Raw genomic sequence first — 27,778 nt, 5'->3', positions numbered from 1 at the left:
ATGAACAGCAGGTTCTGTGTGGGGCTCAGTGAGGTGCACTACCAACAACTTCCTGAACTCCCCCAAGCAGCCTCCCCTTGGCTGTACATCCAGAGAAGCTGAGAAATGGATGGACCATGAAGGACCAACTTCTAAGGTAAGCACATATGGGAAGAGTCTTCTAGAACGTTCCTGCTTTGCAAGAGTGTTAAAAATTTGAGATTTCAGTTTGGACTTTAGGTTTTTGGAGGGACTTCACATACCGAAGACAAGTGGAAGGTCTTTGTGAGCTTCTGCAAAGCTTTGTGGACTGTTTTCCATGAAAGCAAGCTTCATAGCTTCACAAGCTAACTGCTTGCAAAATGGGGCACTCCTGCCCGAGTCCAACGTGTAGGGGAAAGCTGGACCCCACCACCCACAGTTCTCCTCTGTGTGGAGATACAAACAAGCACCATGGAGGAGCACAGGTGCCAGGCAAGGCTGAAGGCTTACCTGTGGCCGGGGGTGTCCTGTGACCAGGCACTGCAGGACCAGCGTGTCCCCCTCCCGAATTGTGTAAACACGTTCGCTGATGTTGTCTTCCTTCACCACGCATGCCTGACCAGCATGGATGATTTGGGCCTGAGCAGGAGCTGTAGAAAGGAAAGAAGAGGTAAAGATGGAAATGGGCAGTAGCCCATCTCCTTATGCCCACTGCCCAGGGTGGCTTCCCCCCTTCATAAACCACAGAGGGGAAGAGCCAGGCAGTTCTGGGAATGAATCACAGAGGTTTTAGGAGATGAATTATTAAGCAATTTTCCCCATTTCCTGAGTGACTAATATAAACTACTATTTTAAAACCATTGGTTCTGTAGAGATGAGCAGCTCTGGACACTGAAAAGCAGAATATGGCACCTTTTTGGGGCGGATCCTCCTGCATGGGTTGAGGACTAAAAGTTTCCTGCTGTTGTCTCTCCCAGAAAGGAGTATGTGCAAGCAGCTATAGCAGGGACCTGGTCAAATCACAATTGCTCCATGCCTGTCTAAAATAAGCCTGATTACTATGATTTACCTTGCAGGGGGCTGGGATAACTACTGAGCAGAGTAAGAAAGGGCCCTGAAGCTCTGTACAGCTATTAGCACATATCCCTAGAACAGGCATAGCAAACACTGCAGGAAAAACAAGTCTTTCCTACATTAAATAGCAGCCTGTCTCAGCCCTGAGCCAGAGGAAACAGCCTCTGAAGGACAAGAGAACCCCATAATCTGTAGAGATTTCTCCACCTACAGCTGCTAATGGAGACCAATTACTGGCAGTCCAGCCAGGAAAATGGGTGAAGACCAGTGCAGTGGAAAAGTACATAGACAGAAAGTTCCCAAAAAAAGTTATAAAATGTCCAACAACCCCAAACAGCACCTATATCCCACAACAGCCCTGATGGGAAGCAGGAAGAGATGAGCTCTAGTAGAACAGGGTTTTATTAAGAAAAAAGCCTCAGCTCTGAAATCCTGTGCAAACAGCCTTTGGCTCCCTACTCCAAAGCGTTTGTGTGATCAGAGAAGTGGCTGAGCTGCATTGAAGGTGACTGCGCAGCCCAGCGGCACACCCGCACTTGTTTGAGGGGGAAACTCCAGTTGCACTTCAAGATACAGAGAAACCCACAAACATGTCTAAGAGCTGGTGTCTCACTGACAGTCCCCTGGGATACTTACCCAGATTGCAAGAATGCTTTCAGGTGACTCTGGAGTCACAGCTCTAGCTCCCATTAGTGAAATACAACAAAAATGAACAAGCCACAGAGGAGATGATCAAAGGGTTTAAAGCAATGAGCCTTCCTAAGCAAGAATAAATTTTGCACAACCTGTTAAAGCTGAGCCAAGCACCCACTTTTTCCTGAAGGTAAGTTGAGCTTCAAAGACTGCCTTTTTAAAAATTATTTTCACTTCCTTGGCATGACCAAAATACTCTAGAACAAATCACCTGGGCTCAGGTTTTTGCTGGTTTAATCCACCAGCAGTACAGACAGCAGGGCAGGCTGGCTCAGGCAGTGGAGAAGATCTGCCTTTGAGGTCAGCCTTTATAAACTGGTGTCACCACAATGCACCTGACCAAGCTGCAGGGACATGAGAGTGGACACAGGGCTAGTGAGAAACTGCCCTTGCTGCTGGGGCTTTACAGCCTGCCATGGCCACCCAACATCCAGGCAGCAGCACTCAAGCTAATCTCTCATTTTCCATCTCTTCCATCTTTCTAGCATGGTGGCATGTTTTAAAAATTATTATTATTCTCCAAATTGTTGACAAACAGAAGCAACATGTATATTTGAATAATATGATGGCACTAAAACATGGATAAATCACTCAGCCTCTACCATCTTCCCCTTCTGCAGGCCTCCCAGGATGCCTGCCATCACTCAGGCATCATGGAATGCCAAAATTGACTGTTAAAACTTCACTGATACAACTGAGCAGAGGAGTGGCCTTCCCCTGCTTGGACGGCAGAGAGTCTTGTTGAATCCAGGAGAAAGTACAAACCTGAATAAGTGCTTACACACATCTGTGTGTTTGTACACACATACATGTGTGGACACACATGCAGATATGTAAATACATTAATTAAAATAGTGGTTTATCAGGAAAAGACACCATAAATGCTTCTCAAGCCAATGACAGGAGAGGAATTCAGAAGCCTACATAACCTTTGCTAATACACCTTAATCCAAATTACAGTCCCTTGTGCTGTTTCAGCCCTCAGATCAGTTTTCTGCAGATCTGCCACAACACCTTTAGCCCCACTGTACTGCAGAGCACTGCTTATAGGGCTGAGACACAGGCTGTGATGCTGACAGATCTCTGCTGATTAAAAGAGAGACTCCGTCCCTTCCCATCCTATGCCACATTCCCCAGTTCCCAAACTGTGCTGCCTGCATTTCAGCAGGGTCCTGGAACCCCGAAGCAGCAAAGCTCTGGTAACTCTCTTGACAGTCTCTGGGCTGCATTTGCCAGCTGGTGGCTCTATTTTCCCTTTGCAAACATGATCTTGCTGTAAAAACTAATTTCCAGGCACCCCATGGACAATCAGAATATTTATCTGCAGCTCTAGCTCCCAGTTAATGTTTCTCTTAAGTTGCTCTGCTGTACCCCACATGGTATACAAAGCAAGCATTGCAACTTTCACTCTTCCCTTTGTCTATTCCACTTCCATTATTTCACCTGTATTGTGCAACCCTTTTCTGCCACTTGTCCAGAGGCATTTCCAAATGGGGAACTTCCACAGCAACATCATTGGGTAGAGTGGTACAGGATTATAAGGTTTTTGTGCAACTATTCTGGTGGCAATATACCTCAGTGTGATTTGCCGGCATGTCCCTGAGTTTGAGAGAAACATTATTTAAACTAATCCTTATAAGGCATTAGACTACAACAAAACAGCAGCCCTGGGTCATGATTTTGTCCTCTTCTCCCAAATTCTCCCTGGATACACTGAGCTGTAATGAAGCTGACAAGCAAGGGTAGACACATCTGGCTTTGTTCGCGGGTGCCTGAACTTCCTTGCGTCACCATTCTAACACCTTTCAGCTGAACCACTGGAAAGGGACACCACTTTAAGGGAACCTCCACTGCTTAAGCTGCAACATTTCTCTGGCAATAACAGCACCAGGTCCTCAGCAGAACAGCCACCATGCTGTCATGTCTTAAACCCCATGTGAACCCAGATCTCTCAAAAGGGAACTCAGAAAGCTTGGGGTTGTCTTGGAAAGAAAAGCACTCAGGTAGATGGCACAGGAGCTGAGACACTGCCTCTGGTTTGGTTATATCTTGACATTAGTAGGTAGGGGCTGAGCAATGAACAAACCCAGCTCTTTGGGGACTGCGTTAAGATGAGCCTCGGGAAGGTCTCTGTTTCAAGCTCAGCCTGCCACAGCACACAAAGGCTGGGAAAGTCACCCCATGCTGTATTACAGATGGGCAGAGAGACTGCGAGGATTAATTGCACTTTTAATGTGCTTGAACAGAAAGAATACATTATTGTTTGACACCATCCCATGTCTCCTGGAGGATTCCAGCATCCAGACAGCTTGCACACTGCCAGCACAATAGGATGGCAGGACCATGCCTGTCAGAGGAACAGCTTCACAGAAGGCCCTTAGGAAGTCAAAGAAAGGCTTGAGATGAAGCAGTAACTACAGCCATTCTCAGCAGGACTTCACACAGAACAATTCTTGAACAGAGACAAGCTCCCCTGTCGAGTCCTTCTGGGGCAGAATCCCTCACCTCAGGCCAGCCAACCGCAAAGCAGAGGGCCAAGAAAGACCTCTAATGGCCTCTCTGGGAGAAGAAGGGACAGATTGTTCCCAGAAACTTTGTGGGACAGAGGTACCATCACTTTTATTCAACTTTCAGGTAAGAGATCAATTTAGAGAAGGCTCTCAATACAAAGTCCTCCAGAGAAACTGGGCCAGTCACATATTGAGTGTCAGATGCCTTAGAAGGAAAAAAAAAATCAGACTGTGAACATGCAGCATTAGGCCCTTGCTCAGAAAATGGCTGGCCTGTAATGCATTTGGCCTCTGCACCAAGACTTTCTACTATGCTTTCACTTGATATATTTACACATTAAAACAAAAGGAAATTGAAGTGAATAAAATAACTTTATTCCCAGTGCAGTGTACTGTACAATGTTATTATTACCATAACCTCAAAATTTTATGAGACTCTTGGTGCTTAGAGGTTGCTAATACCATGAAAATGTAGAAAAGGGGAGAGAAATTGTCTTTTGGAAAGGACTGAGTCATCTGTATTTGGTTTACAGGTCTAGCCATCCATCTTATTGAACCTCAGATTTCATCAGTAAAATGACAATGATGAGAGCTCCTTCACAGAGAAGATGGTGAGTGACACTGACACTCCCTCAGTCACTGTCAGCACCCACTGGGGCAGCTGCTCCCCCGTTTTGCAGCACAGCACCTACAGCACTTCTCTGCTGCCCTCTCAGCACTCTAACAGCAGCCATCATGTTTGACTCTGTCCCACCACTACCCCTGCCATCTGCGTGTCCTGCTGACTGCCTCAAGGATGGAGAACATTTATCCCCAAAGCTGCTGGGCCAAAACCTGCAGCTGAAAGCACAGGGACACTGGATCCACCCACCTCTGCTACCATCCTTCTCCAGGGTGGGGAGAGAGGGAAGCTGCACCTAGAGCTTTCCTCTTCCTCAGTCTGAATCTGCCACCCCTCCTTGCAAGGCAAGAACTTATCTTCATGCATCTGGTGCAGATATCATTCAGCCTCTTCTGCACATACCCTAGGCAAAAAAGCCAAGGTCCTTCCCATTCCTGCTCACAAGCTCCCCGGGCTCACACTGCTTAGTTACACTCAAACAAGGAGCGCATCAGCTGCTAATCTGCAGCCTAAACCTCTCAAGAACCCGTCTGCCTCCTTTCCTCACCTTTCCCATGCTGACCAAGTGGCAAGTAACAGATGCATCTTGAAGGGAGTTCCCAGAAATGGGAAAACACGCGGTATTTGTAGACCACGGTGGGGTTGAATAAGCATTTTGCTAAGGAAATCCACACGTGGAATTTCTTGCTGAAGAGACACTGTCAGTGTCTGCCTCTCCAGGAACTGCCCTGCAGCGCTGTTAGCTACGGACCACGCACGGCACAACACCCGGGGGGCAGCTCGGGCCTGGAGTCACTGCTGGAGGTAGCGCTTCATCCCGTCTGTTCAGCAATGCACACATCTGCCTGGAGAGCAGGGACACGCCAACATGGAGACCTACGAGGAAGGGGTCGCGTCCCCTCAGCAGAGCACAGAGGAAAGGCAGCGCACACGTAAAGGGAAGAGATGTCTGGCAACACTTGGCAACAGCAAGGAAGGTCTAGGAGAATGGGAAGGGTCTGCAGGACCAAACAAAACACCCTGCTCTGGAAGGGGATGGGAACTGCCTTGATGTGCGCTCCAGCACTGCTTTGCTGGTCTCATTGATCTCTCCACCAGGGATGAAGACCACAGGCTTTGCTGAAACTTTAGACGAAACAAATTAACCAGGCCAGATGCAGCCCACAATGCAGGGCACGATATCGATGGGCCATTTGAAAAGGAGAATTCACTCCAGCTTGAGGACAATTATGGAAATAATAATACACAATCAGTGTCCATTAACGCTGTCAGCAGGGCTGTGGATCAATATTGTATTAATGGCTGAAGAAAAACCAGCCATACCCATCAGTCAGCAGTTAAGACCAGCACAAGAGCAGAGGGAGGGGAGGTGGCAGTGGGTGGGTGTAATCGAGCTCAGGCGTTGGATGTCTTTGTGCAGCCTGCCCAGGGGAGCCCACTTTCCAAACCAAGTGCCGCCACCATTTTCCAAACACATTCCCTGGTGCTTGCTCAGGGGCCTCCTCCTCACCTCAGCCCCTCGCAGCCTCTTTGCCCAGAGAGATGCAAAGGGAGCTGAGTCCCTGCAGGGAGGGAACTTCCCCCACGGGAGGTGCTTTGTACAGCTCCATCTGCTTCAACTCCAACTTTTAACACACGGCCAGGCTCGTCCCGCAGCACAGAGGGACGCAGTGCAGAAGGCCCAGGGACAGCTGAGGATCAAAGCACATCCACAGTCCTGGGTCTCTTCCCACTCCTTGGACTTCTGTCTTGTCCAAGCTCCTCCTGTTGACTCTTCCAATGTCTTGTGCTGCCGGGGCAGCTCTGTGCTACCGCAGTACTGTCCTAAACCAAAAGACACCAGGAGGCCCTCCCACCTACTGACACTAAGGGGTACAGCCCCAAACAAGGCAGATCTCCACTGAGGCTCCTTAGCTCTCATGCCTCAGTGTTTTCACTGTAGCCCAAGCCACATATGCTCTAAAGCAAAAAAGAAATCTGCTTACCGTACACCTAGCCTAAATTTGGTGCAGGAAACACATCATATTTCAGTAGCAAAATGTGACTGACTCCTTTGGTGTTTGTATACTGATCATTATGAAAAAACAAATATAAATTCACCCACAAAAAACCCCGTCCACTCACAAGATATGCAAAGAACCATGTCTAACCCCACACAACACTTCACAGCTTCTCTTGAGTAAGAAGAAAAAAAATTAAATTTTCAATGAGAAGTGCACAGAGAAATGACAGAAGTGTGGAAAGTAATCACAGAACATGACACTTGGCTACTTGAAATAGCATGGGATTTTTTTCACTTGGAAGAGACCAAGACTGTGTCTTTACATCTCTGTCTGATTGCATCTCCAGAAACCAAGTTTCTTTTTGTAAAGCTCAGCTAGATGATTTCCACAGCCTTAAAATAACTTTTTGCTTAATCAATGTCACTTCCTTGAAGCACCTCTATAATTTTGTTTATTTTAGAAAAATGCCAGCAACAAAATCATGTGAGATGTCATGAATAGCAGGTACACCCCCCAGCGACTGCAACACCTGCTTCTGAGACCACTGTTCAAATTTAAACCAAAGCAGGATTACTAAAGTGCTTTACTAAAGTATCAGTTACCAGATCATCACTGATCACCTCAATCCCCAACTCCACTGCCTGCAGCAGCTCACTAGCTCTCCTAGATGTTCCCAAAACATTCTTATTTTCCTTATATTCCAAAATATAGGTTCACCTAAATTTAAGAGTGGTAAGTAGAACAGCAAAATTGATCAGCAACTTTGTTTGATAAAAATCAAATTACAAAGGTTACACACACAGAGAATTAAGGTGGCATAAACTCTACATTACTGCCTAACTCTTATGCCTGAGTGGAATTTCTGTAGACAACTCAATGCCAGCAATATGAAGTAGCTTGTCTTCCAATCTTTAGGGGATCCGGGTACAGCGGCAGTCAGAGCCTGCACCTCAGCAACACTGTCCTGGAAGATTCCAGCTTTGGTTGGGAAATGAAAAAAGCATGCCTGTCTCATAATGGCCCTAAAAGAGACGTTATCATCCCTCCCAACCCACTTCCTGCTGTGCCAGCTACAGAGCCTGACGTGTATCTCTAAATCTTGGTGCAAAACCCAATGAGCCACAGAGCCACACTTGGGTGAGGTGATGCTGCCAAGCTGATTGCTCAAAATATTGCACATTTCTTCTCTGGTTGACACTTAAATTTCCTGAGCATTCATTTTAGGGGAAAACACAAATCAGGCAAGCAGCCTGGGGGAGAAATCCTCTAATCTAGAAGATGTAGACCACTAACAGAATGACTTGTTTGTCAGCTGGTAAAATACCCAAAAATGAAACAGTCCAGTCAGAGAAAGAAGGGCTACAAAGAAAGGAACTCAACTGGACATGGGTAGCACAGACACTTGTTTATCTGACCCCTGTGCTGCAGGAAAAGGTGAGTACTGCAGAACAGGTGAGCACCAGGCTCCTTGGTAGGTTTGATCATTTGTTTCCTTTATGTAAAATCATGCCAGGTCTCCAGTCCCCTGAGCCAATCTCCAGCTGCTCCATGTACTCACCACCCTTCTGATGGGCCATGAACAGCTACAGGCATACCAGAAGGAATGCAGACCCTCTGGCCTTTGGTTTTAGCTTTCACTGCACCCATCCCCAAGGGCCTCCAAGTAGCTGGCTCACCAGAGAGCCAAGGCTAGCTCAGATGGAGGTGAACTCACACTTCTGCTCCCCCTTTTCTGCCTCTGTCACAGCATGCAGGAGCCACTGAAGCTGCATATCTCCACTCACACAGGAGAAATGCCTTTCAGAGCCATGCTGCAGCTTGCCAACACTGGTAGCAAAGTCCAACATATGATGTCCCCACCATCTGCTGCTAATAACTTGTGCAGGCAAATGGGCTTTGTTTGAATGGTCCCAAGAGCTTTACTCTCTCCCCTGAATTCAAGATCAGCTCATTTCCAAAGCACCACTGGTGCTGCTTCTTCAGCTTTTTCTCCCTTTTTATACTTTGAACCCCTTTGGTACAACAGTGACTCTTCAACAAAGAGGTCCATGTGCACAGATCTTTAAGCCAGAGTACTTTGAAACTCATCTGTTGTTTCATGGCTGGATCATTTGACACAGGACATAAAAGGAGAGCACAACACAGACACTTCAGTCCTTAAAAATGGGGGGAAAAAAGTCAATTTGCTAATCATATGTCAACTAGATTAGAAGCAAAGGTGCATGAACTCCAATCAATGAATAACTACAGGCTCCTTTTCATATCAAAACCAGAAAAAAATATCAGATGACAGCTGTTGTTCCTGAATCATTAAAAATAAGGCAAAGCAGAGGTAGTAGCTTCAAACTGGATTCCCTGGCTAGTGAGATACAGGGGGAATGCTCCAGACTTTGCTGGTGACAACTCCACCAGAGTCACACCCACATGCTAAAACCCACTCTGGAAACACGGGAAGAAAAACAAAGTCAAGCTCCAGGTATACATTAAAAAAAACAAAACAAAACAAAACAAAACAAAAAAAACCCAAAAAAACCCCAAAACAAACAAACAAACAAACCAAAAAACCAAAAGAAAAACAAAAACAAAAAACACAACAAAACAAACAAACAAACAAACAAAAAAACCCAGAAAAAATACCAAAAAAAACCCAAAACCTAACAAACAAAAACTAAAACAGAAGAAATAGAACAAAAACCAAACCAGTAAGCAGTCAAAGTACACTACCATAAAATGTATAAGAATAGGAGCATTTCCAGCTGATGCTGTTCAAAATGCTAAACCCTGAGGTGCAAATTCTTCAGGGCTGAGGTGGAAACTGGAGGCTAGTGGGCAGGAGAAGGACTGGCAAAGAGCTCTCAGAGGAGAGGACTTCTCTCTACGTGGAGAGCCAAAGAGAATGATGTACACTCAGGGCTGCTAGCCCCAGAGAGGGGCAGACATGTGACAGCAAAGCAAGGCACTGACTACCTGGTGCCCCAACTCTCCCAAAGACCTCCCTCTGTACATGACTAAAGCAGCTCCAGCACTGCCAGGAGAGTTTCTGCAGAGACACAGAGCTCTGTGCAGACCACAAAGCCCATCTGTGAAGCTGGGTAAATACTCAAGCACTGAATCAATGCTAAATCCTCACCTGTCACAGCTCCACTGCTTCCAGGGCCCCATCCAGACGGCTCAGAGTGAGCTGGGGATGTGAGGGAAATCATGCCATGATGGCAGTGCAAACATTCTCTTCACACAGGAGAGAAAAGATTCAACAAATGGCCTTGTTTACCCACTGCTATCCCCATCTTCCACAGAAAGCAAAAGGCTATTTCAACTGTGAAACAGAGGGCAGGAGGGGGGACAGGGGAATGAGAGCAGGAGAGCAGTAAGAGGCACAAGAAAAAGCCACTGAAATAAAATTCCACTGAAAGCCTGTTTAGAACAAAACATAGAAAGATATGGAAGTACAAACCCTACCCTCTTAATTAAATTGACTAAAGCCCAATTTTACTACTGAAAAATGGTGGGCAGCAGGGACTTGTCTCTCTCCAAAGCTCTAGGAACAGTGGTGCCCATCCCACATACACCCCAGGTCCCCTGCAGCAAAGTCACCTCCCAGGGGATCAAAGCACAAGATCCTCTCTCAGCTCCAAGCCACTTGATGGGACAGGACAGGCAGCCATGGCACCAACCCCAGCACAACCACTCACTGGCAAACCTGGCAGAGGTGCCCAGGACCAGGGCACCACAGAGACTTGGCACCCCTCTGCTGGGTACCCATCTGCTCCCAGCAGGATCAAGGATTGGAGACGCTGCTGATGATACATGGAGGCTGCCTGTGACACAGCCCCTCAGTGGGAAGAAGCCTTTGTGCTTGAACGAGTTCCAAAGGAGGTGCTCACAAAGCACCGAAGCTTTTATCCCCCAGGCAGGGGGGGCTGCTACTGCGCTCTGCCATCCTTGGGCAGGCAGCCCAAAGCACAGCCAGGATCAATCCATACCTAATTCTAGTCTGCAATGCAAAGGCCAAGCTCCACCCGAAAGGAAAGGAGAGAGCATCAAAAGCAAATGCCAGCAAATTGTCAACAGAACCGAGGCAACAGAGGCTGAGTGACACCCCTGGAAATCAAGCCAAGTAATGTTTTATCTTGACAGCATCTTTTACGTCCCTGCGGTGCCTTTGGTGAGCTGAGTCCTAGAAAGTCCCTGGTACTTTCCCTCTGGAGAACCAATAATTAACAACCACAAACTGGCAGACAGGCGAGCAATTCCCTCTGCTTCCGATAAGAGGAGCTGACATCTCTCTAGCCCCAGCCACCTCCATTGCTTTATTCTCTTTGTTTATTGATCCTTTTATGCACATAATGCAAATTGACATTTAATAATTCAGCCGAGTTAATGGTGCTTAAATATTAAAAGGCTTTTCTCTTTTAATTAGCTGTAACAAAATAGGCAACAAAGGAGTGCTAGATAGACGCCATTTAAAATACTCTTGTCCAAGTTCTTTGGCATTTTTCTAGGGATGGAAAAGAATAGTTCAACGAAATTTTGTACAAGTCTCCTACTCTCACCAGGAAGGTAAGTAACCTGCAGAACCACTTCCAGAAGCTTTGATTCATAGAGCTATTCATCTCTGTCAACTCTTCGTTTTCTCTGCCTTCCCCTCTTCTCCCACTAAAGACAGAGGGGAATGGAAGGAGGGGCATAGGGTAGAATGAAAATCCTTCCCCATAAGAAGTGCTAGAATCCACGCAACATGTTGTAGATGTGGATGCAGTAGCCTTCTGATACATCATTGCAAGACCTGCATCCAGGTGAAAACAGAGCTGAAAGGTAGCAGTGCACAAAGCTATTTGAAGAATTACAAACAGCACAGAAATCTTGCAATTATTCCCTGGGGCAAGAATAGCTTATTCAGAAAATTAATTGAATATTACGCTGGTAAAAAAAAATCCCATATATAGCAGGGTAAGGGAGCACTCATTTCTCTTCTGCTCATTATGCCAAAGGTTCAGCATAAGAGGGAAAATACATGGTATCTTTAAACCTCAGCTCCATCTCAGCTGGAGCCGATGGCAGTAATACATCTTAGTCATAATGTTGCTGGTGTGAATCACCATAACTGAAAAGACTTGTTATTATTTGGGATGTTTTAACAGTGCATACCTCCTCTCTGAATTAGTGCTCACTTGAAGTCCTCAGTCGGTTTGAGTTCGGGATAATGATTTCCCGCCTAACCCAGAGGAGAACCACACAGTCACAATAATTAGATATAGAAACTGTTAATAACTTAGTTTAATTACAACCTATTTTCTTCAAATTTAGCCTAGACATAAGATTTCAATGAATTCTAATTACATGCCATGTTTGAAGAGCCTGTGTTATTACATTATTAATTCCAGACAAAGAAACAGACTGACAAACACTAAATTCCTTACTGAGAATACTTTAAAAAATTAATCTTAATTCAAGTCAATTAATATATTGACTTGCAAATTCTGTGCAAATTCATTCTTTGAGGGAGGACTACGCATTGTAAATCTGTAGAGGGTAAGCTGCGTTTTCACACGTAACAAAAATATCAAACTCCCAGTTTATGTGCAAAATTGAGTTTATCCTTACCACCAGATCTGCTAGGGGAATTTCCACAAAACACTGAGTCACTGTTCTGAAGCTGCCAGGCAGGACATCGTGTCAAAGGATGTCCTCACATGCAAAGGCACCCAAGGACTCCAGGATCATGGGAGAGGGCAGAGCACTGGTCCTCCTGTCCAGAAGTGACAGGGGTGTGCAGCACACCCAGCCTTGTTCACACCCAGAATCCCCCCTGCACGCAGGAGAGGGCAGCGGTGCACGTCTGAGACTCAGCCCATTACACCATTATGAATGATTTAAGATGGTGAAATTTGGCTGCAGGAGCTGCTACTTTATCTCCCCTTGCACACAAAATCTAGAAGAAGGTCTTTTACAGCCCCTTGGACTCTGGTTACCCCGTGCCCACTGCTTTGGCAGAACATGGGGAGCCACCCCTTGCCTCTGTAAGGCTCTGCACAGGGAGCATTTTCCGTCACTCCACATCCACCACATGCAGCTCATGCACTGAAACACTCTTGACACCGTAGCAACAGTTTGCATTGTTTCCCTTTATCAGAATATCCACCTACTCCAGCTGTGCAGCACATCTGGCTCACTGCCTCTCCTGGGCAGGCACTCCTTACTCCAGTTTTCTGTTTATTGTTGCTCAGGAGGCTTAGGAGGTGATAAGGGAGCAAATGCCCAGTGGACAAGCGGCATCTCCAGGCATTTTCAGAGGTGATAAAACACAAGTTCATTTGCAGCCTCTTCAGTTCTGAGCTACCACTTCTGGCCCTGTGCAGTTGTCAGGACTCAGAGAATGCAGTTAACTTGTCTCAGAGCACTGTCAAAGAAGGAAGTTTCCTTAGGATAAGCCACCACAACTGGCTAAGATGGGAAACAGGAGGGTGTTAATTTCAGGCCTGCATGGATGTGAAACGTTTGGAATTGGCACAACGGACAAAATTCCACCATGCATACTGGGGTGAAAGTGCAGATGTCAACAACAGAAAGATGCCAGGCCTGATAAGGTGGATCTGGGTACCCTAGCCAGACAAAAATTCCCATCATGGCAAACTGTGAGAAAAGGATGCAGCCGCTTTCAGACATGCCATGCCAAGTTGTGGCACATACACCTCTTGGATACCTGTGACCTGGACTGCACAGAAGTGGTACATCCAGAACCTGGGGAAGCCACCACAGAAAAGACCAGCAGGAACCCATGTGGTGGTGACTACAATGTGTCTATCTCTAACACCCTCCCCATGCTCCTTCCTCTCTCTCTCTCTGCCTCACATTTACAGTTAAATAAAACCCATACTATTGACTTGGGCATATAGTCCAGTATGCAACTTAATCTGGGCAGAGGCATCTTTTAATAATCAGAAGCTGACATTATTTTGCTGTATCATAACATTATTTTCATGTGAAAAGTGGGATCATAACAGTAGTCTCCCTTCCACCTGCAGCTATTCCCAGTGAGATGGGGCCACGCCCTCGATATACATGTGATTAATTAACTGCAGCTACTGTGATTAACTAACACACTACTGGAAGGCTGTTCCAGCAAATGGGATGAACTTTGGGTTGTTACTATAAAGAGCTCTCCTCAACCCCAAGTGCCAGATGTTGGCCTCAGGAGCATCCCCCAAAGCCTGCAAAATAAGGGTAACTCTGGCAGTGCCACATCCTGGCTATATTGATAGCATTCATTCTGATAAACAGCTGCAGCAGCTCAGACAATCAGACTGGGGGAAGAAGAGGGGGGAAAAAGGGAAAATGAAAACAGATTAGCAAAGAGTTTTGCAAAAAAAAAAAAAATCTGATTACGGCTTTAACACAGGGAAGGAGAAGTGAGGCAGGCTGATGAAGGCTTGGCTGTTCCCCAGTGAGAGACCAACAGCAATGAACTTAGGAAAAAAAGTTCCACAAAGCAAGGTTATGAATTTATTACTTTGCGTCTGTGCAGAGTCAAAAGATCATCTGAAACACCAGTGACTTGCAGAGGAAATTGGGAAAGCACTAATCCACATGGGATGGTGTTTAAAATAATTTCTCAGCTGGCTGACTGCACAGGGGGTAAGAACAGGGATTAATTCTCTACCCAAGATCATGCATTTGTGCAAACATTGTTGAGCAGCTTGTTCAACAGGGGACTCGGGGACTAATGCAGCCGTATCAAAGCAGCCAGGGTCTGGCTGACAGCTTTGCAAAGGAAGCAAGATGATCTTTGACATGAAGGAAATAAAGCTAGGAGAGACTAAAATGCTGACAGGCACCAGCCTCAAAGCCAAAGCATCTCTGAAGAGGAAAGCTCTTTAAAGACTTTTGTTCTCAAGCTCTCTTCTGCAAGGGAAAAAGCTTTGGCCTACTTAGGCGAGGCCAAGGGCAGGCTAAGACCTCAGTATATTTTGAAATCACTTCTCTTCAGCTCCATTTGATACTTTCTTGATATTAGTAAGACATTTCACTTCATTTAAAACACTTCTGGTCCTTCAGCTGTATGTGGACACAGAGTCATCCACCCCTTGGAGAACAAAATGGTGCCTTGGTCTCTGAAGGGGACAGGAGAAAAGCAAACCCACACAGAGAACAAAGTCTTGCAACCAGCCTCCTTTCCTAGAAGACCTCAACCAACCCAGCCTACTGCAGAACACCCTGGGACAAATGAACACAAAACTAGGGAGTGGGCTTCCCATTTAAAAGACTAAATGTCTGCAGAGGAAAGGATGCACAGCTTCTGAAAACGTGTGTTTACTGGAATTTCCATCCCCTAGATGAGCAAATCCTTTTTTGGGTGCTGCCCATCAGGCAAAGAATTGGTTTACTTTCTGAACTCTAGTTTTTCCCCCAGTATCAGTCTACTCCAATTCTGCACTGAGGGTAAAGACTCTGGATCTGGTTATGCCCCAGAGGAGCACACCTCTCCAGCAGTCCACCAGACTGATGACCGACAGGGACTGTGAAGCTACATCCCAGAGTTTGTCCCACAAGACATGTCACCAACTACCAAGGCACCACCAGTGGGTTTCACTGAGATGGACAGCACACCTGTCTTGGGGCATTTCAAAGCCTGATGTGATGAAAGTTCGCTTGGTATAAATTTTGGGGAAATGACCAAGAACCATTTTGAGTCTTGCAAATCACTTTTGCTAATCCTCATCTGGAGGGACAGAAGTTGGCCTGGACAAACTTAGGAAAATGACTAGGGCAGAAAAAAACAAGTCATGTCTTGCTCCTGCAGTGGGTACAACCAGGACTTCTGCTCTTTCTACAGAGCAACAAGCATGCATGCTGCTGAACACCCAAAAATGAGCCACTCTGTCACATCTTACCACCACCATGCCTTCAGATTTCTCTCCCTGTTTGATCATATCCTAAAACATGTGGGGAACAGCAGGCTGTTATCAGCTGTGTGCTTTCTGTGTTGATGCCTGCCACAGAGGAGGCAAAAAGTCATCCGAGGTAGCTGGGGAGCTGCTCAATGCATTTCAAAGGATTTCATTTGCAGCAGCAATGTTCCAAACCAGCAGTCACCATCGAGCACTGATGTGAGCACTTCAGGACGCTATTAATCTCAAACTACCCCAACTCCATCCAGGAGACAGGGCATCCTATATTTTTGCTCACTTCCATGGTCCTAATGGTGTTCAGATTATCGTCTTCACCCTCTATCACCCTCATATATCCCTGCTCAGCCATGACACCAAGGAAGACAGAGAGAAAGAAACCCCAAAACCAAGAGTAATTTATAATGTCTACTTAGTAATTGCCTTGGGCAAGCAGGTTCTCCCCTTTTTGGCGCATCTTTGTCTCACCACATGTTATTTGACTAACTGCACTACCATGTCATGCAGGGTACTTTAAGACTTAGTGTTTGTACAATGTTTTGAAGATGCAAAAATCACATAAATGTTAAGTCTTATTGTGATTATTACCTTCCTCACAGGGGGGTTATGAAGCTTTGTAATTAATGTTTGTAAAGCAAATCTCTGTTATCGGATGAAATGTAATGTGCTACAGAAGTGTGAAGGATTAATATCCTCAGTAATCTGATGTGGGTTTTACTGTTCTGTGCAACACTTAAAAAAATAATTAAAAACAAACCTAAGCTGATACCGATAGGAAGGATGAGGAAGCAGAGACAGATGCATGTGAGGACAGACTGCTCTCCTTTAATTAAGCCCAAAATCATCTGTCTCCAAGACACTGCCAAGTATCTTCTTGTGTCTGGTGATAACCATTCAATTTAAGGCTGATTTTAGGTAACCAGAACTCTTGAGCAACCCAGAAACACTTTCAAAGAAATAGCAAACACATCTAAACAGCACAGCTCTGACCCCACAATTTTTACACAGGAACTGCTGCCTGGGGTAGACAGCAACCAGGTGAGATATGCTCGGAGACCTAGAAGAGAGCTGAAAGAAAGCTGCAAACCCCCAGGGTCCCACTCCCATACACCCAAAGTTCTGGTCTCCAGTCACTAGCTTGGAGGTGTAGAGAAATTTCACTCCTGAGGCTGTGCAGGATTCAAGTCCCCTGCAGCACCGGCAGCTACCAGTCCTATGCATGGAGAGCCAGCAGCTCAGTGGCTCTGCAAAAATACTCTCAAATTTCTTCAGCATGAGAAATGTGGCTGCTGAAGTGTTCTGCAGTACAGCTACTTCCAAGTGCACATAGATGGAGAAGCACTTGGAAAGTCTCTTGAAGAACAATTACCACCAGAGAAGGAAAAATTGCTGGCAATTGCTGTAACTGCTGGAGAACCAACTTTCTCCCCAGCACAGCAGATGCAGCCTGAGCATCTCCCTCCCAGTGTCTCCATACATGCTAACAGCCCTCCAGGTATTTCACGTGACTGAGTTCACATCACACATCCTTGTATTTGGAATGGTATAGGTACTATTTATATACGGTACATGCACTATTTATATACTCTATAAAATGATATGGGCTATCCTGCCTTTACACACACAGCTTGCAACAGTAGCTCCCTGGCAGACTCCAAAATCAACAGGATGTCCAAGCACTGCAGATTTTTTTTTGTGCAACTGTTCATCAGGCTTCGCTCTTATTTACTGCATTTGCCCACATGCCACAGGCTTCTGGTGCCAATTCTCTTTGGTTAATGCCAAAGGGACAAAAGCAATACTGGTTTTCCCCTGAATATGTGCATACAGACATGCCAACACTTTCCACAGGCAAATAGGCCAGCAGTAAAACTCAGAGAAGCTACAGAAAGAGTTCAAGGAACCACACATATTTCAGACAGAGTCCCACCATACTGCCAGGTCATCTGCAAGCCTTCCCTACAGGCTGCTCCACAGTCATTATCTTGACCAGGCTTTAAAATGTCTCCAGAGAAGCATCTCGACAGCTGCTTTCACATTTGCATCAGGAACTTGTTGTGGCATTCAGCCCCAATTGTCCCTACAGCGGGAAGATTAAGACAGGCTGGAACAACAGCACCCAAAGCACCTGTCTTATAGGAGACATCTTTTCTGCTTATCACCTGAAGGCACACAGCAAGGGGATCTGAGCTCACATCAGGTATTAGAGCAATAGGTGTGATCACCAATAAGCTTGGTAGGGTCTCATACACCACCACAGCAAGCAAGACACGCATCCTTTCTCTCTTGAGGGCATCAAGTGATGATGGGAAGCAAATTGCACCACAGCAAGAAAGACAACAGCCACTCAGGAGTTCATGGGATGGGGTGGGAGCGTGAGAAACTAAACAAACACCCCTCCTCACCTGTGGGACTTCACTCATTACTCACTGTTAAATCCTGAGAAGCCACTAACTGACTCACTTGAGGCTCAAAAGGAATCCAAAACATCTGGTGCTACAGAGCAGTGCAACACACCTCCTCTCCCTGCCCTGTGCAAAGGATCAAGCCAAAGGTCCCTTCACCATCTTTGGTTTTACAGGGGAGAAGTTGGAGGGGGTGTGCTTCATTGCAGGAAGCTCTCCTAATCCTTGATATACACAAGCAATAAGGGCAAAGGATTAGCATCACCAGCTGCTCTGCTGGAACGTGCAACCAGGAAAATGAGATGCATATATGCAGTGTGGAGCCATTAGGAAGAACTGCCTCAAGCACCTCCCCCTCCCCATATTGCAGCTCATAATTCCCCATGTCATGAGCACTGCACTCCCCTTCAGTACTGCCTTTATCTCTTGTCTCCTCTGCAGCCTGTTACCCCAAATGCCATTTCCACCCCAGAAACACAACATCCCCCACTTTCCCATCAGCACTGCTGCAGAGCCATGAGAGAATTCAGCACCTTCTGCAGCTCGGCCCTAGCGGTGTGGAGATGCCTGACACCCCAGCTGTGAGAAGTGGTCACTTTGCCTCACATTTCCCTATCATTTGTCATATCAAAAATAGTTCATATGTGCACAGGTTGGGGAAGAGGGGCCGCTTTCATGAGAAACAGAACACAGCTTCCTCTGAGGTGGAACACAGCTGGTGACAGGGCTCAGGAACATTATCTAATTGCTCAGGCTAGAAAGGGAAAAGCAATCTAAACTGATTTGAAGCTTCAGAGGGAATTAGGGAACAGAATATAATAACCTAAGTTGGAATCTGGCCACGACTCATGGGAAATAGAAAAAAAAAAGTGATTCTGGTCTTTCACGAACCCAAACAAATTGCAACTTGGTGTTCCATTCCTTTCCAGAGTGGTGCAGGCATGCATTTGATTTTGTTCACACTAACAATGCTCTTTAAGAAGTAGTTTTGAGGTTAGGAAAAATGCACTGGCTTCATACCAATATAGCTGTTGATTACATTATGACACTATGCCATAGAGGACACAGTGTTTCACATTGCACAGCTGACCTCAGTTTTGGAAATGCGCAGATTTTCAATCCTTGAACTTCACTATTTTTGAAATCCTTCAGGAAATCTTCAGTAAGTCAAATACACACTAACAACCTACTGCAGCCAAATGCTTTTCAGAATATTCCGTATCTGTCACCACAACACTTTTCACAAAGCACCCATGCAAGAACAGCAGGTTTCCTAAGGCCAGGTGTCAGCTGCACAGCTCTGGGTACATGGCACAGGATAGTGGCACTGGCCAGGCTTGTGCCCTGGCTGAAGGTCTTGGTGGCAAAAGGCTCACTCAAACCCCAAATCCCCAAAGCAATGCTGGTACAGGTCCTAGCAGTCCTAAGGTACAGTCAGATGAGACCAGAAAAGTGTGCATTATCAAGGCAGGAAAGATTTCACTCTCATTAGCTCTGGCACATGGCTACTTTGAAGCTTCCCTGGTATTTTACAAATTGTGAGAAGGATCCAAGCCAAACCCGGTCTGTTTTACAGAACAGACTCCCACACAGGTCTGAAACACTGCACAGCTGCCTGCAGCTCACATGAAGTCCACATATGGGACAGGTCATAGCTAAAACAGTGCTTGGAAAAAGCTGTCAGCAGTGCCAGACTGCTCCTTTTCCACCTCCAACATTACAAGTATCTGTGAACAAGTAAAGACAAGGCTGGTCCCCTTCTGCTTCAGCCTACCCAGAAACACAGCTCTGACGAAGCCTTCATCATTCCTGTTGCAGACACGGCAGGAATAAGCTGGAGAGCACAGAAGGCCCTGGAGAACAAAGCCCACTTCTCCTGATCCCCTGAAGAGAGGGTTTTTCCCACAGCAGCCAGTGCCAGCCCTAACTTTGAGAGCTTTGATAGGCATGAAGAGAGCACAAAGGCCACAGCCCTCATCATCCCTACCTGCCCCAGCCAAGTGCCTGTTTCATGCACTCCTCAATGTCAGCCTTGTCTCACTCTTACACAGCAAGGACAGAGCTAATGCTGGGCTGATGGAGCATTTAGGCTGATTGATCTGCAAAGAAATTCATGCCCATGATTTACTGCTGCAAGGTGCCCACAGCCAGATGACCCAGCACCAGGTTTAAGCCCAGGAAAATTGGTGGATGCTGCAAGCTAGAGCCAGTGCAAGCGCCATGCCAACGTGGGCTTGAAGATTAGTCCTCTACTGGAAGGATTACAAGGGGACAGGAAGGACACCAACACCATCTCTGCTGTTCAGCAGCAGTCACAAAGCTTTGACAACATTGCTGCTCTTTTCTGAAGTAAAAGACAGAGCAGGTGGGATTGGAGCTAGCTTGGGGGGGGATAGGGAGGTCTGCCAGGAGGAATTAATTTCAACAGTTTTAATGCTTAATATAATCCAGAAAAAAAATTAAAAAAAATAAAACCTCAAAGCCTTCACAGAATGGAAACTGTCAGAAACTAAAACATTTAATACTGAAAACCCATGTAGAAACAAAGGAACAAAATAAATTGGCAGTAGCCTTTGCTCTCCACCCTGTCACACTTCATGGTAAAGCAGGGTGCTGGGAGACACTGTCCACTGTAGACTGAGTGAAACACTGATCACAGACACTTAGAAAGTGCACCGACCTTGGAAAAAGGCCCAGTGGAAGCTAATGATGGGTTTTCCGTGTCAAATATGCATGGATACAATTCCATCTTCTGCTGCAAAATGGTAACTTTCACTGCAGTTGATGGGAATTACACCTATTTAATAGACAGACAGATTGATTTTTGTGATCCCACGTGCCTGGACCTGCAACATTTCCAGCTGACATAACTTCAGATAAAAATCCAGCAAACCCCAAGATAATGAAGTCTGAGATTCCGCAAACACTGCTCCGCTGAGCAAAGCTCGGATGTGCTTGGAGCTCAGTGCAATCACAAGCTTCTGCTAAATTACCTTGGGCCAGAAGCATTGCAGATCAGGACGTTTCCAGGCAGGTTAGGGACTAACGTCATGAGAATTGCCACCTAAGGGATATTTTTATCGCTACTGTATTGCTCCTGGGCAAAATGCAAAAGACATTATGTGTACACAGAGCTACAATTTCCATGTAAGAGCTGAGCCCAAGCTTCCCATCAAGCTGTTTGACTTTAGAGTGCAAGCTTTGCTCGTCACAGTGAAAACACACCGGTGTGTGGAAGGAGATCCTGTTACCAGACAGAAAGAGAGAGCCAGGCAGCAGGAGCAGCTGTCACCTGCTGAGACATGGCTCGGCAGCTTGGTCGGTGCCACACTGAGGGCTGTGAAGTGCCTGATGGGGGCTACAAAAGGTCACAGAGATACACTTCACTAGTTGATCCTGGCACCTTGATCAAAGTACTCCTGGGAATTGGGAAGACTCCTCAGCTTTGCTCCCCTTTGTGTTCTCTTTGCACTCCCCTTGTTGAGCTTCTGAGCACGAGTCAAAGGCAAGAGGCTGCTGCTGCTGGAGCCAGCGGGTGCCTGGCAGCTGAGGGAGTTCGATAGAGAGAGCAAAAAAAAACCTGAGGCATGAGGACAAGCATCTACACACTTTCTCCTGAAATACTTGTTCTTTTCTGTGTGATGGAAAGACTCAGCATGCTGGAAGAGCACGAGGCATCCCCATAGCACCAGTGGGGAGCCGAAACTGGAGCCACACTGACAAACAGTCTGGGAGCTCAGCAGGACTCACTTAGCAGTGCAATCCCATGGCAATGCCTGTTCCAGACCTAAAGGCTGTCCTAGAGTCCTAAAGATGAATTAAGAGTGTTCAAGCAAGAACACTCTTGCAATTCCTGTTCCCTCTCAGAACACAGCCTCTCTCTCCTCCTCCCTTAGGAGCACTCAGGGAGTGTTAACTGCATTCAGTTCAGCATCCCATGTCCATTTGCAGTAACTCCACCCCAGGGGACCCTATGGACCTTGTACAACACTGTTCCTGCTGCACAGAAATGACACTGTTTAGCAGCACTCTGGTCACAAACTGCATCATTGTGCATTATTTTGTTGGCTCTTGGCCACAGTGATGGTGGCCTACTGGGACAAGAGTGGATGCAGCTTCCAGAGAGAAAACCCTGCTCCCAACCTATTGCTCCTCTCCAAAAGAGGAGCTACTGAAAGAGGTACTTTGGCACCTCATGGGAGCCTGCGTCACACCTGGAGAAAGGAATGTAGGATAAAAGGGAAACAGGCACATCACCTCTCCTCTCTGGAGGCCAAGTGCTTAGACTGGAGGGATTCAGATCACTGCCTTTCCTCTCAGCCTTTTACAGGCTTTGGAAAGGGACAGATGTCCCTTGTCCTTTGGAAAGGGACAGATGCTTATGCCTCCCTGGGAGGCTGGTCAGCAGCTGCACGAGTAAAGGAACTGTGCACAGAGAGATTAAGGATTGTGATGGGGATATTCAGGGAGTCAGCTGTTCAGTCCAGGAGCTCACTGTATTCATTTGCTCCCACAGCTATGGCAGTTTTCAGCAACAAACAGCATGGAACAGCCACTTTGGTGCTCATCCTCGCAATTTCCAGTCCAACAGCCCAGTCACACGTTTACCAGCCTTCCACAAAGGGAATCACAGTATAGGAAAAAACAGGGCCCTCAGGGTCTGTTTTCTGTTTGGTATCCAACACAGGTTAGCAAAGGCTGCCTGGTGCATTCCTATGGTAACGCTCACTGCAACAGCTCACACCCCACAACACCCCAAGGGCCCAGAAAAAGAGGTGCTACGAGATGGGGGGGTTACTCCACTCATAAGCAACCTGATTTGTTGCTGGAGAAATCCAGCCCCTGAGGAATAACACAAGGGAGAGAAGTGATGAGCAGGCAGTAGGAGACTGAGACAGAAAGCCTTGGTGTTTATTAAAATAGTGCCTGCTAGTCACCTCCTCAGCAGTGGTGGCATTTAAGCAGTAAAGCACTGCCCTGAGGAAGAAGGCAGCACTCTTGGTGCAAACCCCTGATTCCCGCAGGAATGCCAGGTGGGAGCTCACCTGGCTGCAAGTTTTTCACTTCCAAATTGCCCAAACACATGGAGCCCCTCAGTCTCCTTGAGCCCTGCCTCACATCCCCACAGCTCTGCAGGCCATGCTGCCTGCCAGGAAGGGCTGCACTGTCTGAAACACCCAGGGGCAGGGAGGAAGGACACAAGGGGAAAGGGCAGCTGGAGATGCAGGAGCTACCTACCTGCACATGGTCAGCCCAGCCATGAGAACTTGCTGGGATTGCCATGCCCCACAGCAAACACGAGCACTGCCCTTCCAGTAACCCAATAATACTCATTACAGTAGCTGGATCCTTCATCAGGGAGAGCACAAGGTCTCCCACACAACTTCTTCAACAACGGGCTTCAGGCTACGGAACGTGCAACCTGTGATCTTCTGTTCACTGCTTGAGCCAGGTTCTTCAAACTGGAGACTGATCCTTGTTTGTTCACCTTTATTTCTTCTCCCTTTCCAAGCTCCCTTCTTCCTTGAACAATTGGACACTTGTAGACTGTTTCATGGTCTGTCTCACCCAAATCAGCCCACTTGCCACAGAAATACATCCATGTGGGGGCAGAGCCCAGACACAGTTTAATGATCTGTTGCAGTACCAAACACCACTTGAATATGGCAGGAGAAGGAGGAACATTAAATATTATCTCACATCAGAAATGAAAACCCTTCTGTAGTCATAAAAAATAAAGCCTAGAGCAGAACATAAACCCATTGAGGGATTTTTGTATTTTTTTAATCTCTAGGTAACCAGGCAAGCCAAAAGACTAGTGCAGTGCTGGACAGTCACACCAACACAGAGAGCAAGACAGCATTTCACCATTCACTGCCCACTGATGCTACCAAAGCACTGGAAGATGCTTCCATCTTCTCCCAAACCAGAGATTTTCTGCTGTATCTCATGTTCTAATTCATACAGCTGAAAAAAGAAAGGGTGAAAAAACCAACCTGGCAGCTAATGGCTAAAGGCTCTGAGTGCCCTCACCTATGCACCCACGGCAGTCGTGCTGCTGGGCAGATACCATGACACTAGTTCCTTCATAAAAGACATGAGTTAGAGACCCACGGAAGGCACATTTTCCATAGTTTTAAGGGAGGGATGGTGTCAGGGGTTGAGGAGGATGGGAGCCAGTGGGGAATTTTAGCCCAGACACAGCCCCATCCTAGGTTGTTAATTCTCCTGGGGTATGTAAGTGCTCTGGGAAGGACTCGCCTCAGGTCTGTAAATAGATTTCTCAGGGCACCATGACAAGTAGAAATTCCAGGTTCATCTGGCTGCAGGCATACATGCTGCTTTCCTTCCAATACCTTCCTGCCTAATGCCGCTGGCTGCCAAGCCCAAATGAGGCTGGAAAATGAGTGGGTAGTTTCAGCAAAGAGTAGGGGGAGAAAAAAAAGAATAGCCTGCTTCAGTTGTTTGGAGAGAATTAAGGTTACTCTCAGAGAGAGAACAACAGGGAGCAGCATCAGACCTGCCTGGGGAAAAGCAAGTCTGCTCACCAGGGGGATGATATTTTGTTGAAAGACAAGAGAATAGTTAAAACTCAGTTCTGTGCTCTGTATCTAAGACAAGAATAGCTGTGGTATAAAGAGCAAGTTTCATCCTGTAGCATGAGAATTGCCTTAAGTTTCTTTGGATTACATTTCTCAAATCTTTTTCTTCCCTCCATGCCCGCAATCCCTTCCATAACTAAATCATGCCTCTTATGCAGATACAAGGCTGGTGAAGAAGCAGGAGGCATCCAAGCTGGGAGCAAAAAGCTCTGGTGGGGATTGTAATGGAAATACAATGGGTTACGATGATTTAAAGGTAACATAATTCTAGCTGTATGTTAGAGGAATTACTACAGCAAGAACCACCTGAACTAATGGAAGACAAGCCTTTCAAGGAGCAGGGCAAATGAAGCAGTGTCATAACCTGAGCTGGCTTTGTTGCCCACTAAGTCCATGCAACACAGCACATCTCCTGTCCCAAGTGAACACTGCAACAGATGGAGCCAGAAGTCATGGATTGAATTAACTGAATGGACAATTAGTAGACATTTGTCGACATTCTGCAGACCTTTCACGGGGCTGGTCCTTCACTTATGGGAATGGTAACTGTGAAATATACCAAAAGGCAGGAAGAGGGTGCATTGGATGGTATGGGACCTGAGCACAACAAACAGTACCTTTAAGGGATGAAGAATGTGCTGGGTTTGGCTGGGATAGAGTTAATTGTCTTCATAACAGCTAGTATGACCTGTTTTGGGTTTGTCTGGAAACAGCATTGATAACACAGGGATGTTTTCTTCATTGCTTATCAGTGCACAACATCAAGGTCCTCCCTGTTCATCATCAGCAATGGGGCTGGGGGTGTGTACAAAGCTGGATGGGGACACAGCCAGGACAGCTGACCCCAACTGACCAAAGGGACATTCCCTGCCATGCAGCATCGTGCTCAGTATATAAAGCTGGGGGAAGAAGGAGGAAGTGGGGACATTTGGAGTTGCTGTGTTTTACCTTCCCAAGGCACCACTGTGCACATGGAGCCCTGCTTTCCTGGGGATGGCTGAGTACCTGCCTGCCCAAGGGAAACACTGAATAAGTTCCTTGTTTTGCTTTGCTTGCGTGCACAGTTTTTAATGTCCCTGTTAAACTGCCTTTAACTCAATCCATGAGTTTCCTCCCCTTTGTTCTTCCAGCTCTCTCCACCTCCCCACACGGCAGGAGTGAGTGAGTGGTTTTATGGTGCTTAGTTGTAGGCTGGGATTAAACCATGGCACAGGGTCAGGAGCAAGGGCCATTGAAGGGAGTTGATCACCCTGTGCCATGGCATCAGACCCAGGCAGGGAGGAGATGCAGCCCCACATGTGCATACACACGTTGTGCAGTGTGAGACTCAGAACTGGAAGAGACTTTGAGTCGTGCAGTGCCCTCCCTGAGTCACACCAACCCCCAGCAATGTGGGCAGGCAAGCACATAAACAGGCAGATGTGAGTGGAGCCTGTAAGGAAGACTTCCTCTCCTGTTCCTGGGGAAATAACCCTGCCAGTGGTGTCACCTCGTAAAAAAGAAATACACCATACAAGACATTAAAAGGAACACATGAATAGACATCTGCAGGGGTGGTGGAGGAAGCAGGTGCTGTTTGCTGTAGTACTGAACCAGACAGAGCCTGACACCCTTTCTAGGAGAAATATAATGAATCTGTCTTACACAACAGCAGGAACACCAAGAGGGTGTTATTTTGGGGACCTGTCACAAACTGTGCTGTGCATTCCAGGGACACACTTGGCTTCTATACACACCCCATATTACTTTCCCAGTAGTCATTTCCAAGCCATACACCATAATATATGCTACAAAACTTTAAATGTTAATTGAAGAAAAGTTTCCCTAAGTCCTTATGATAACTTGTGAGCACTACCCCTCCCTAGCCCCCTTCCTTCAGCAAGGGTCACTCCCAGCATTTTCTCCCTACAGCCAAGGCAAGGCAGCCCCCAGGCACCTTCCTGCCTGGTGCTGTCCCAGCGGTCCTCTCCTGCCAGGCTGCTGCTTGGTGCTGTGTGCCACATCCCCCCATGGGAGCAAGCAGACAACCTGATACCAGCCAAGTTCATCTCCTCAGCACCCTACCAAAGCACAGCTTGCTTTCTTTGCCACAGGAACCAAAACTGCAAAATTAACAGTTAACAGAGACAGTTCAGTTCCCTCCTACAGCCCGTGCCACAGCCCAGGAGGAAGGAGACAGTGGAATGAAAGGGCAACACAGTCAAAGCAAGGCCAAGGACCTGTAGTTTGACAGCTCTGTTTCATGAGTCATTCCCCTTTCTGCTGAAGCCTGGGGCACTGGTCATGCTTGGGGCAGGCATTGGACCAATTAGCTGGCATGAAAGGCATAAAATCCAGCACCTAATGGGAGCCAATCACTGGTGCATGTCAAGCAAGTGGTACCTTGGATTTTAATTGTCTCCCTGTAGCCTGCTCAAAAAGCCTGGCACAGCAGTTGTTTTGCCTGTTGTCCATGATACAAGCTGGAGGAACGGGGCTCTCCTTCCCTTGGGAATGAGACTGGAAGCCCTTCTGCAGCAGCCAGCACCCTTGCCAGCTGGGCAGAGGAGCCTGTTCCCTGCCAACCCTCCCCTCCAGCATTGTAACAAGCCTTCTGCTAAGCAGCATCAGCTCATTCCACAGCCCAAATACTGTCAAATACTCTCCTAAATATTACAAAATGCTGCTGTCATTGTCCCCATGCACATTCCCCTCATGCCATCAACTGCAGGGATCTCTTCCTGACTGCTTTAAAATCTCATAAACTTTCCCATTCTTTCTCAAAGCTGGAGTTACTGCTCTCCTGGTACTCAGGCTGGTTCCCTGAAAGTTATGGCGAAGTCAAAAATAAATTTGTGGTTTAAAATTTGCACAGATCTAAGATTTAAAGTCATTATTTATTTCTGCCTTCCTGCCTTCTTCCTCCCTCTAAGTGTTTCTGTGACCAACACTAAATTAAAGCAAGTATAAACAAGACTGAAGAGAATTCCAGCTAATTTTGAAAGCTAAAAGCAACATCTCTG

The 27,778-nt window shown here is 46.7% G+C and overlaps 1 protein-coding gene across 7 annotated transcripts in view; it reads right to left on the bottom strand.

Moving 5' to 3' along the window:
- MDGA1 (MAM domain containing glycosylphosphatidylinositol anchor 1) overlaps positions 1 to 27,778 on the bottom strand; it is a 174,549-nt gene that overhangs the window by 125,741 nt on the left and 21,030 nt on the right. For all 7 annotated transcript variants that reach the window (XR_010359290.1, XM_064414574.1, XM_064414576.1 and 4 more), the window contains one exon: positions 472 to 611. Coding sequence is in view for 6 of the 7 variants with exons in the window: in XM_064414574.1 (XP_064270644.1) it covers positions 472 to 611 (140 nt within the window). In the remaining variant the exon portion in view is untranslated. The remainder of the gene's footprint in view (positions 1 to 471; positions 612 to 27,778) is intronic.

Source organism: Passer domesticus, chromosome 3 (assembly GCF_036417665.1).
Source record: "Passer domesticus isolate bPasDom1 chromosome 3, bPasDom1.hap1, whole genome shotgun sequence".
Classification (NCBI taxonomy): domain Eukaryota; kingdom Metazoa; phylum Chordata; class Aves; order Passeriformes; family Passeridae; genus Passer; species Passer domesticus.
This window is presented reverse-complemented; position numbering and strand designations above follow the sequence as displayed.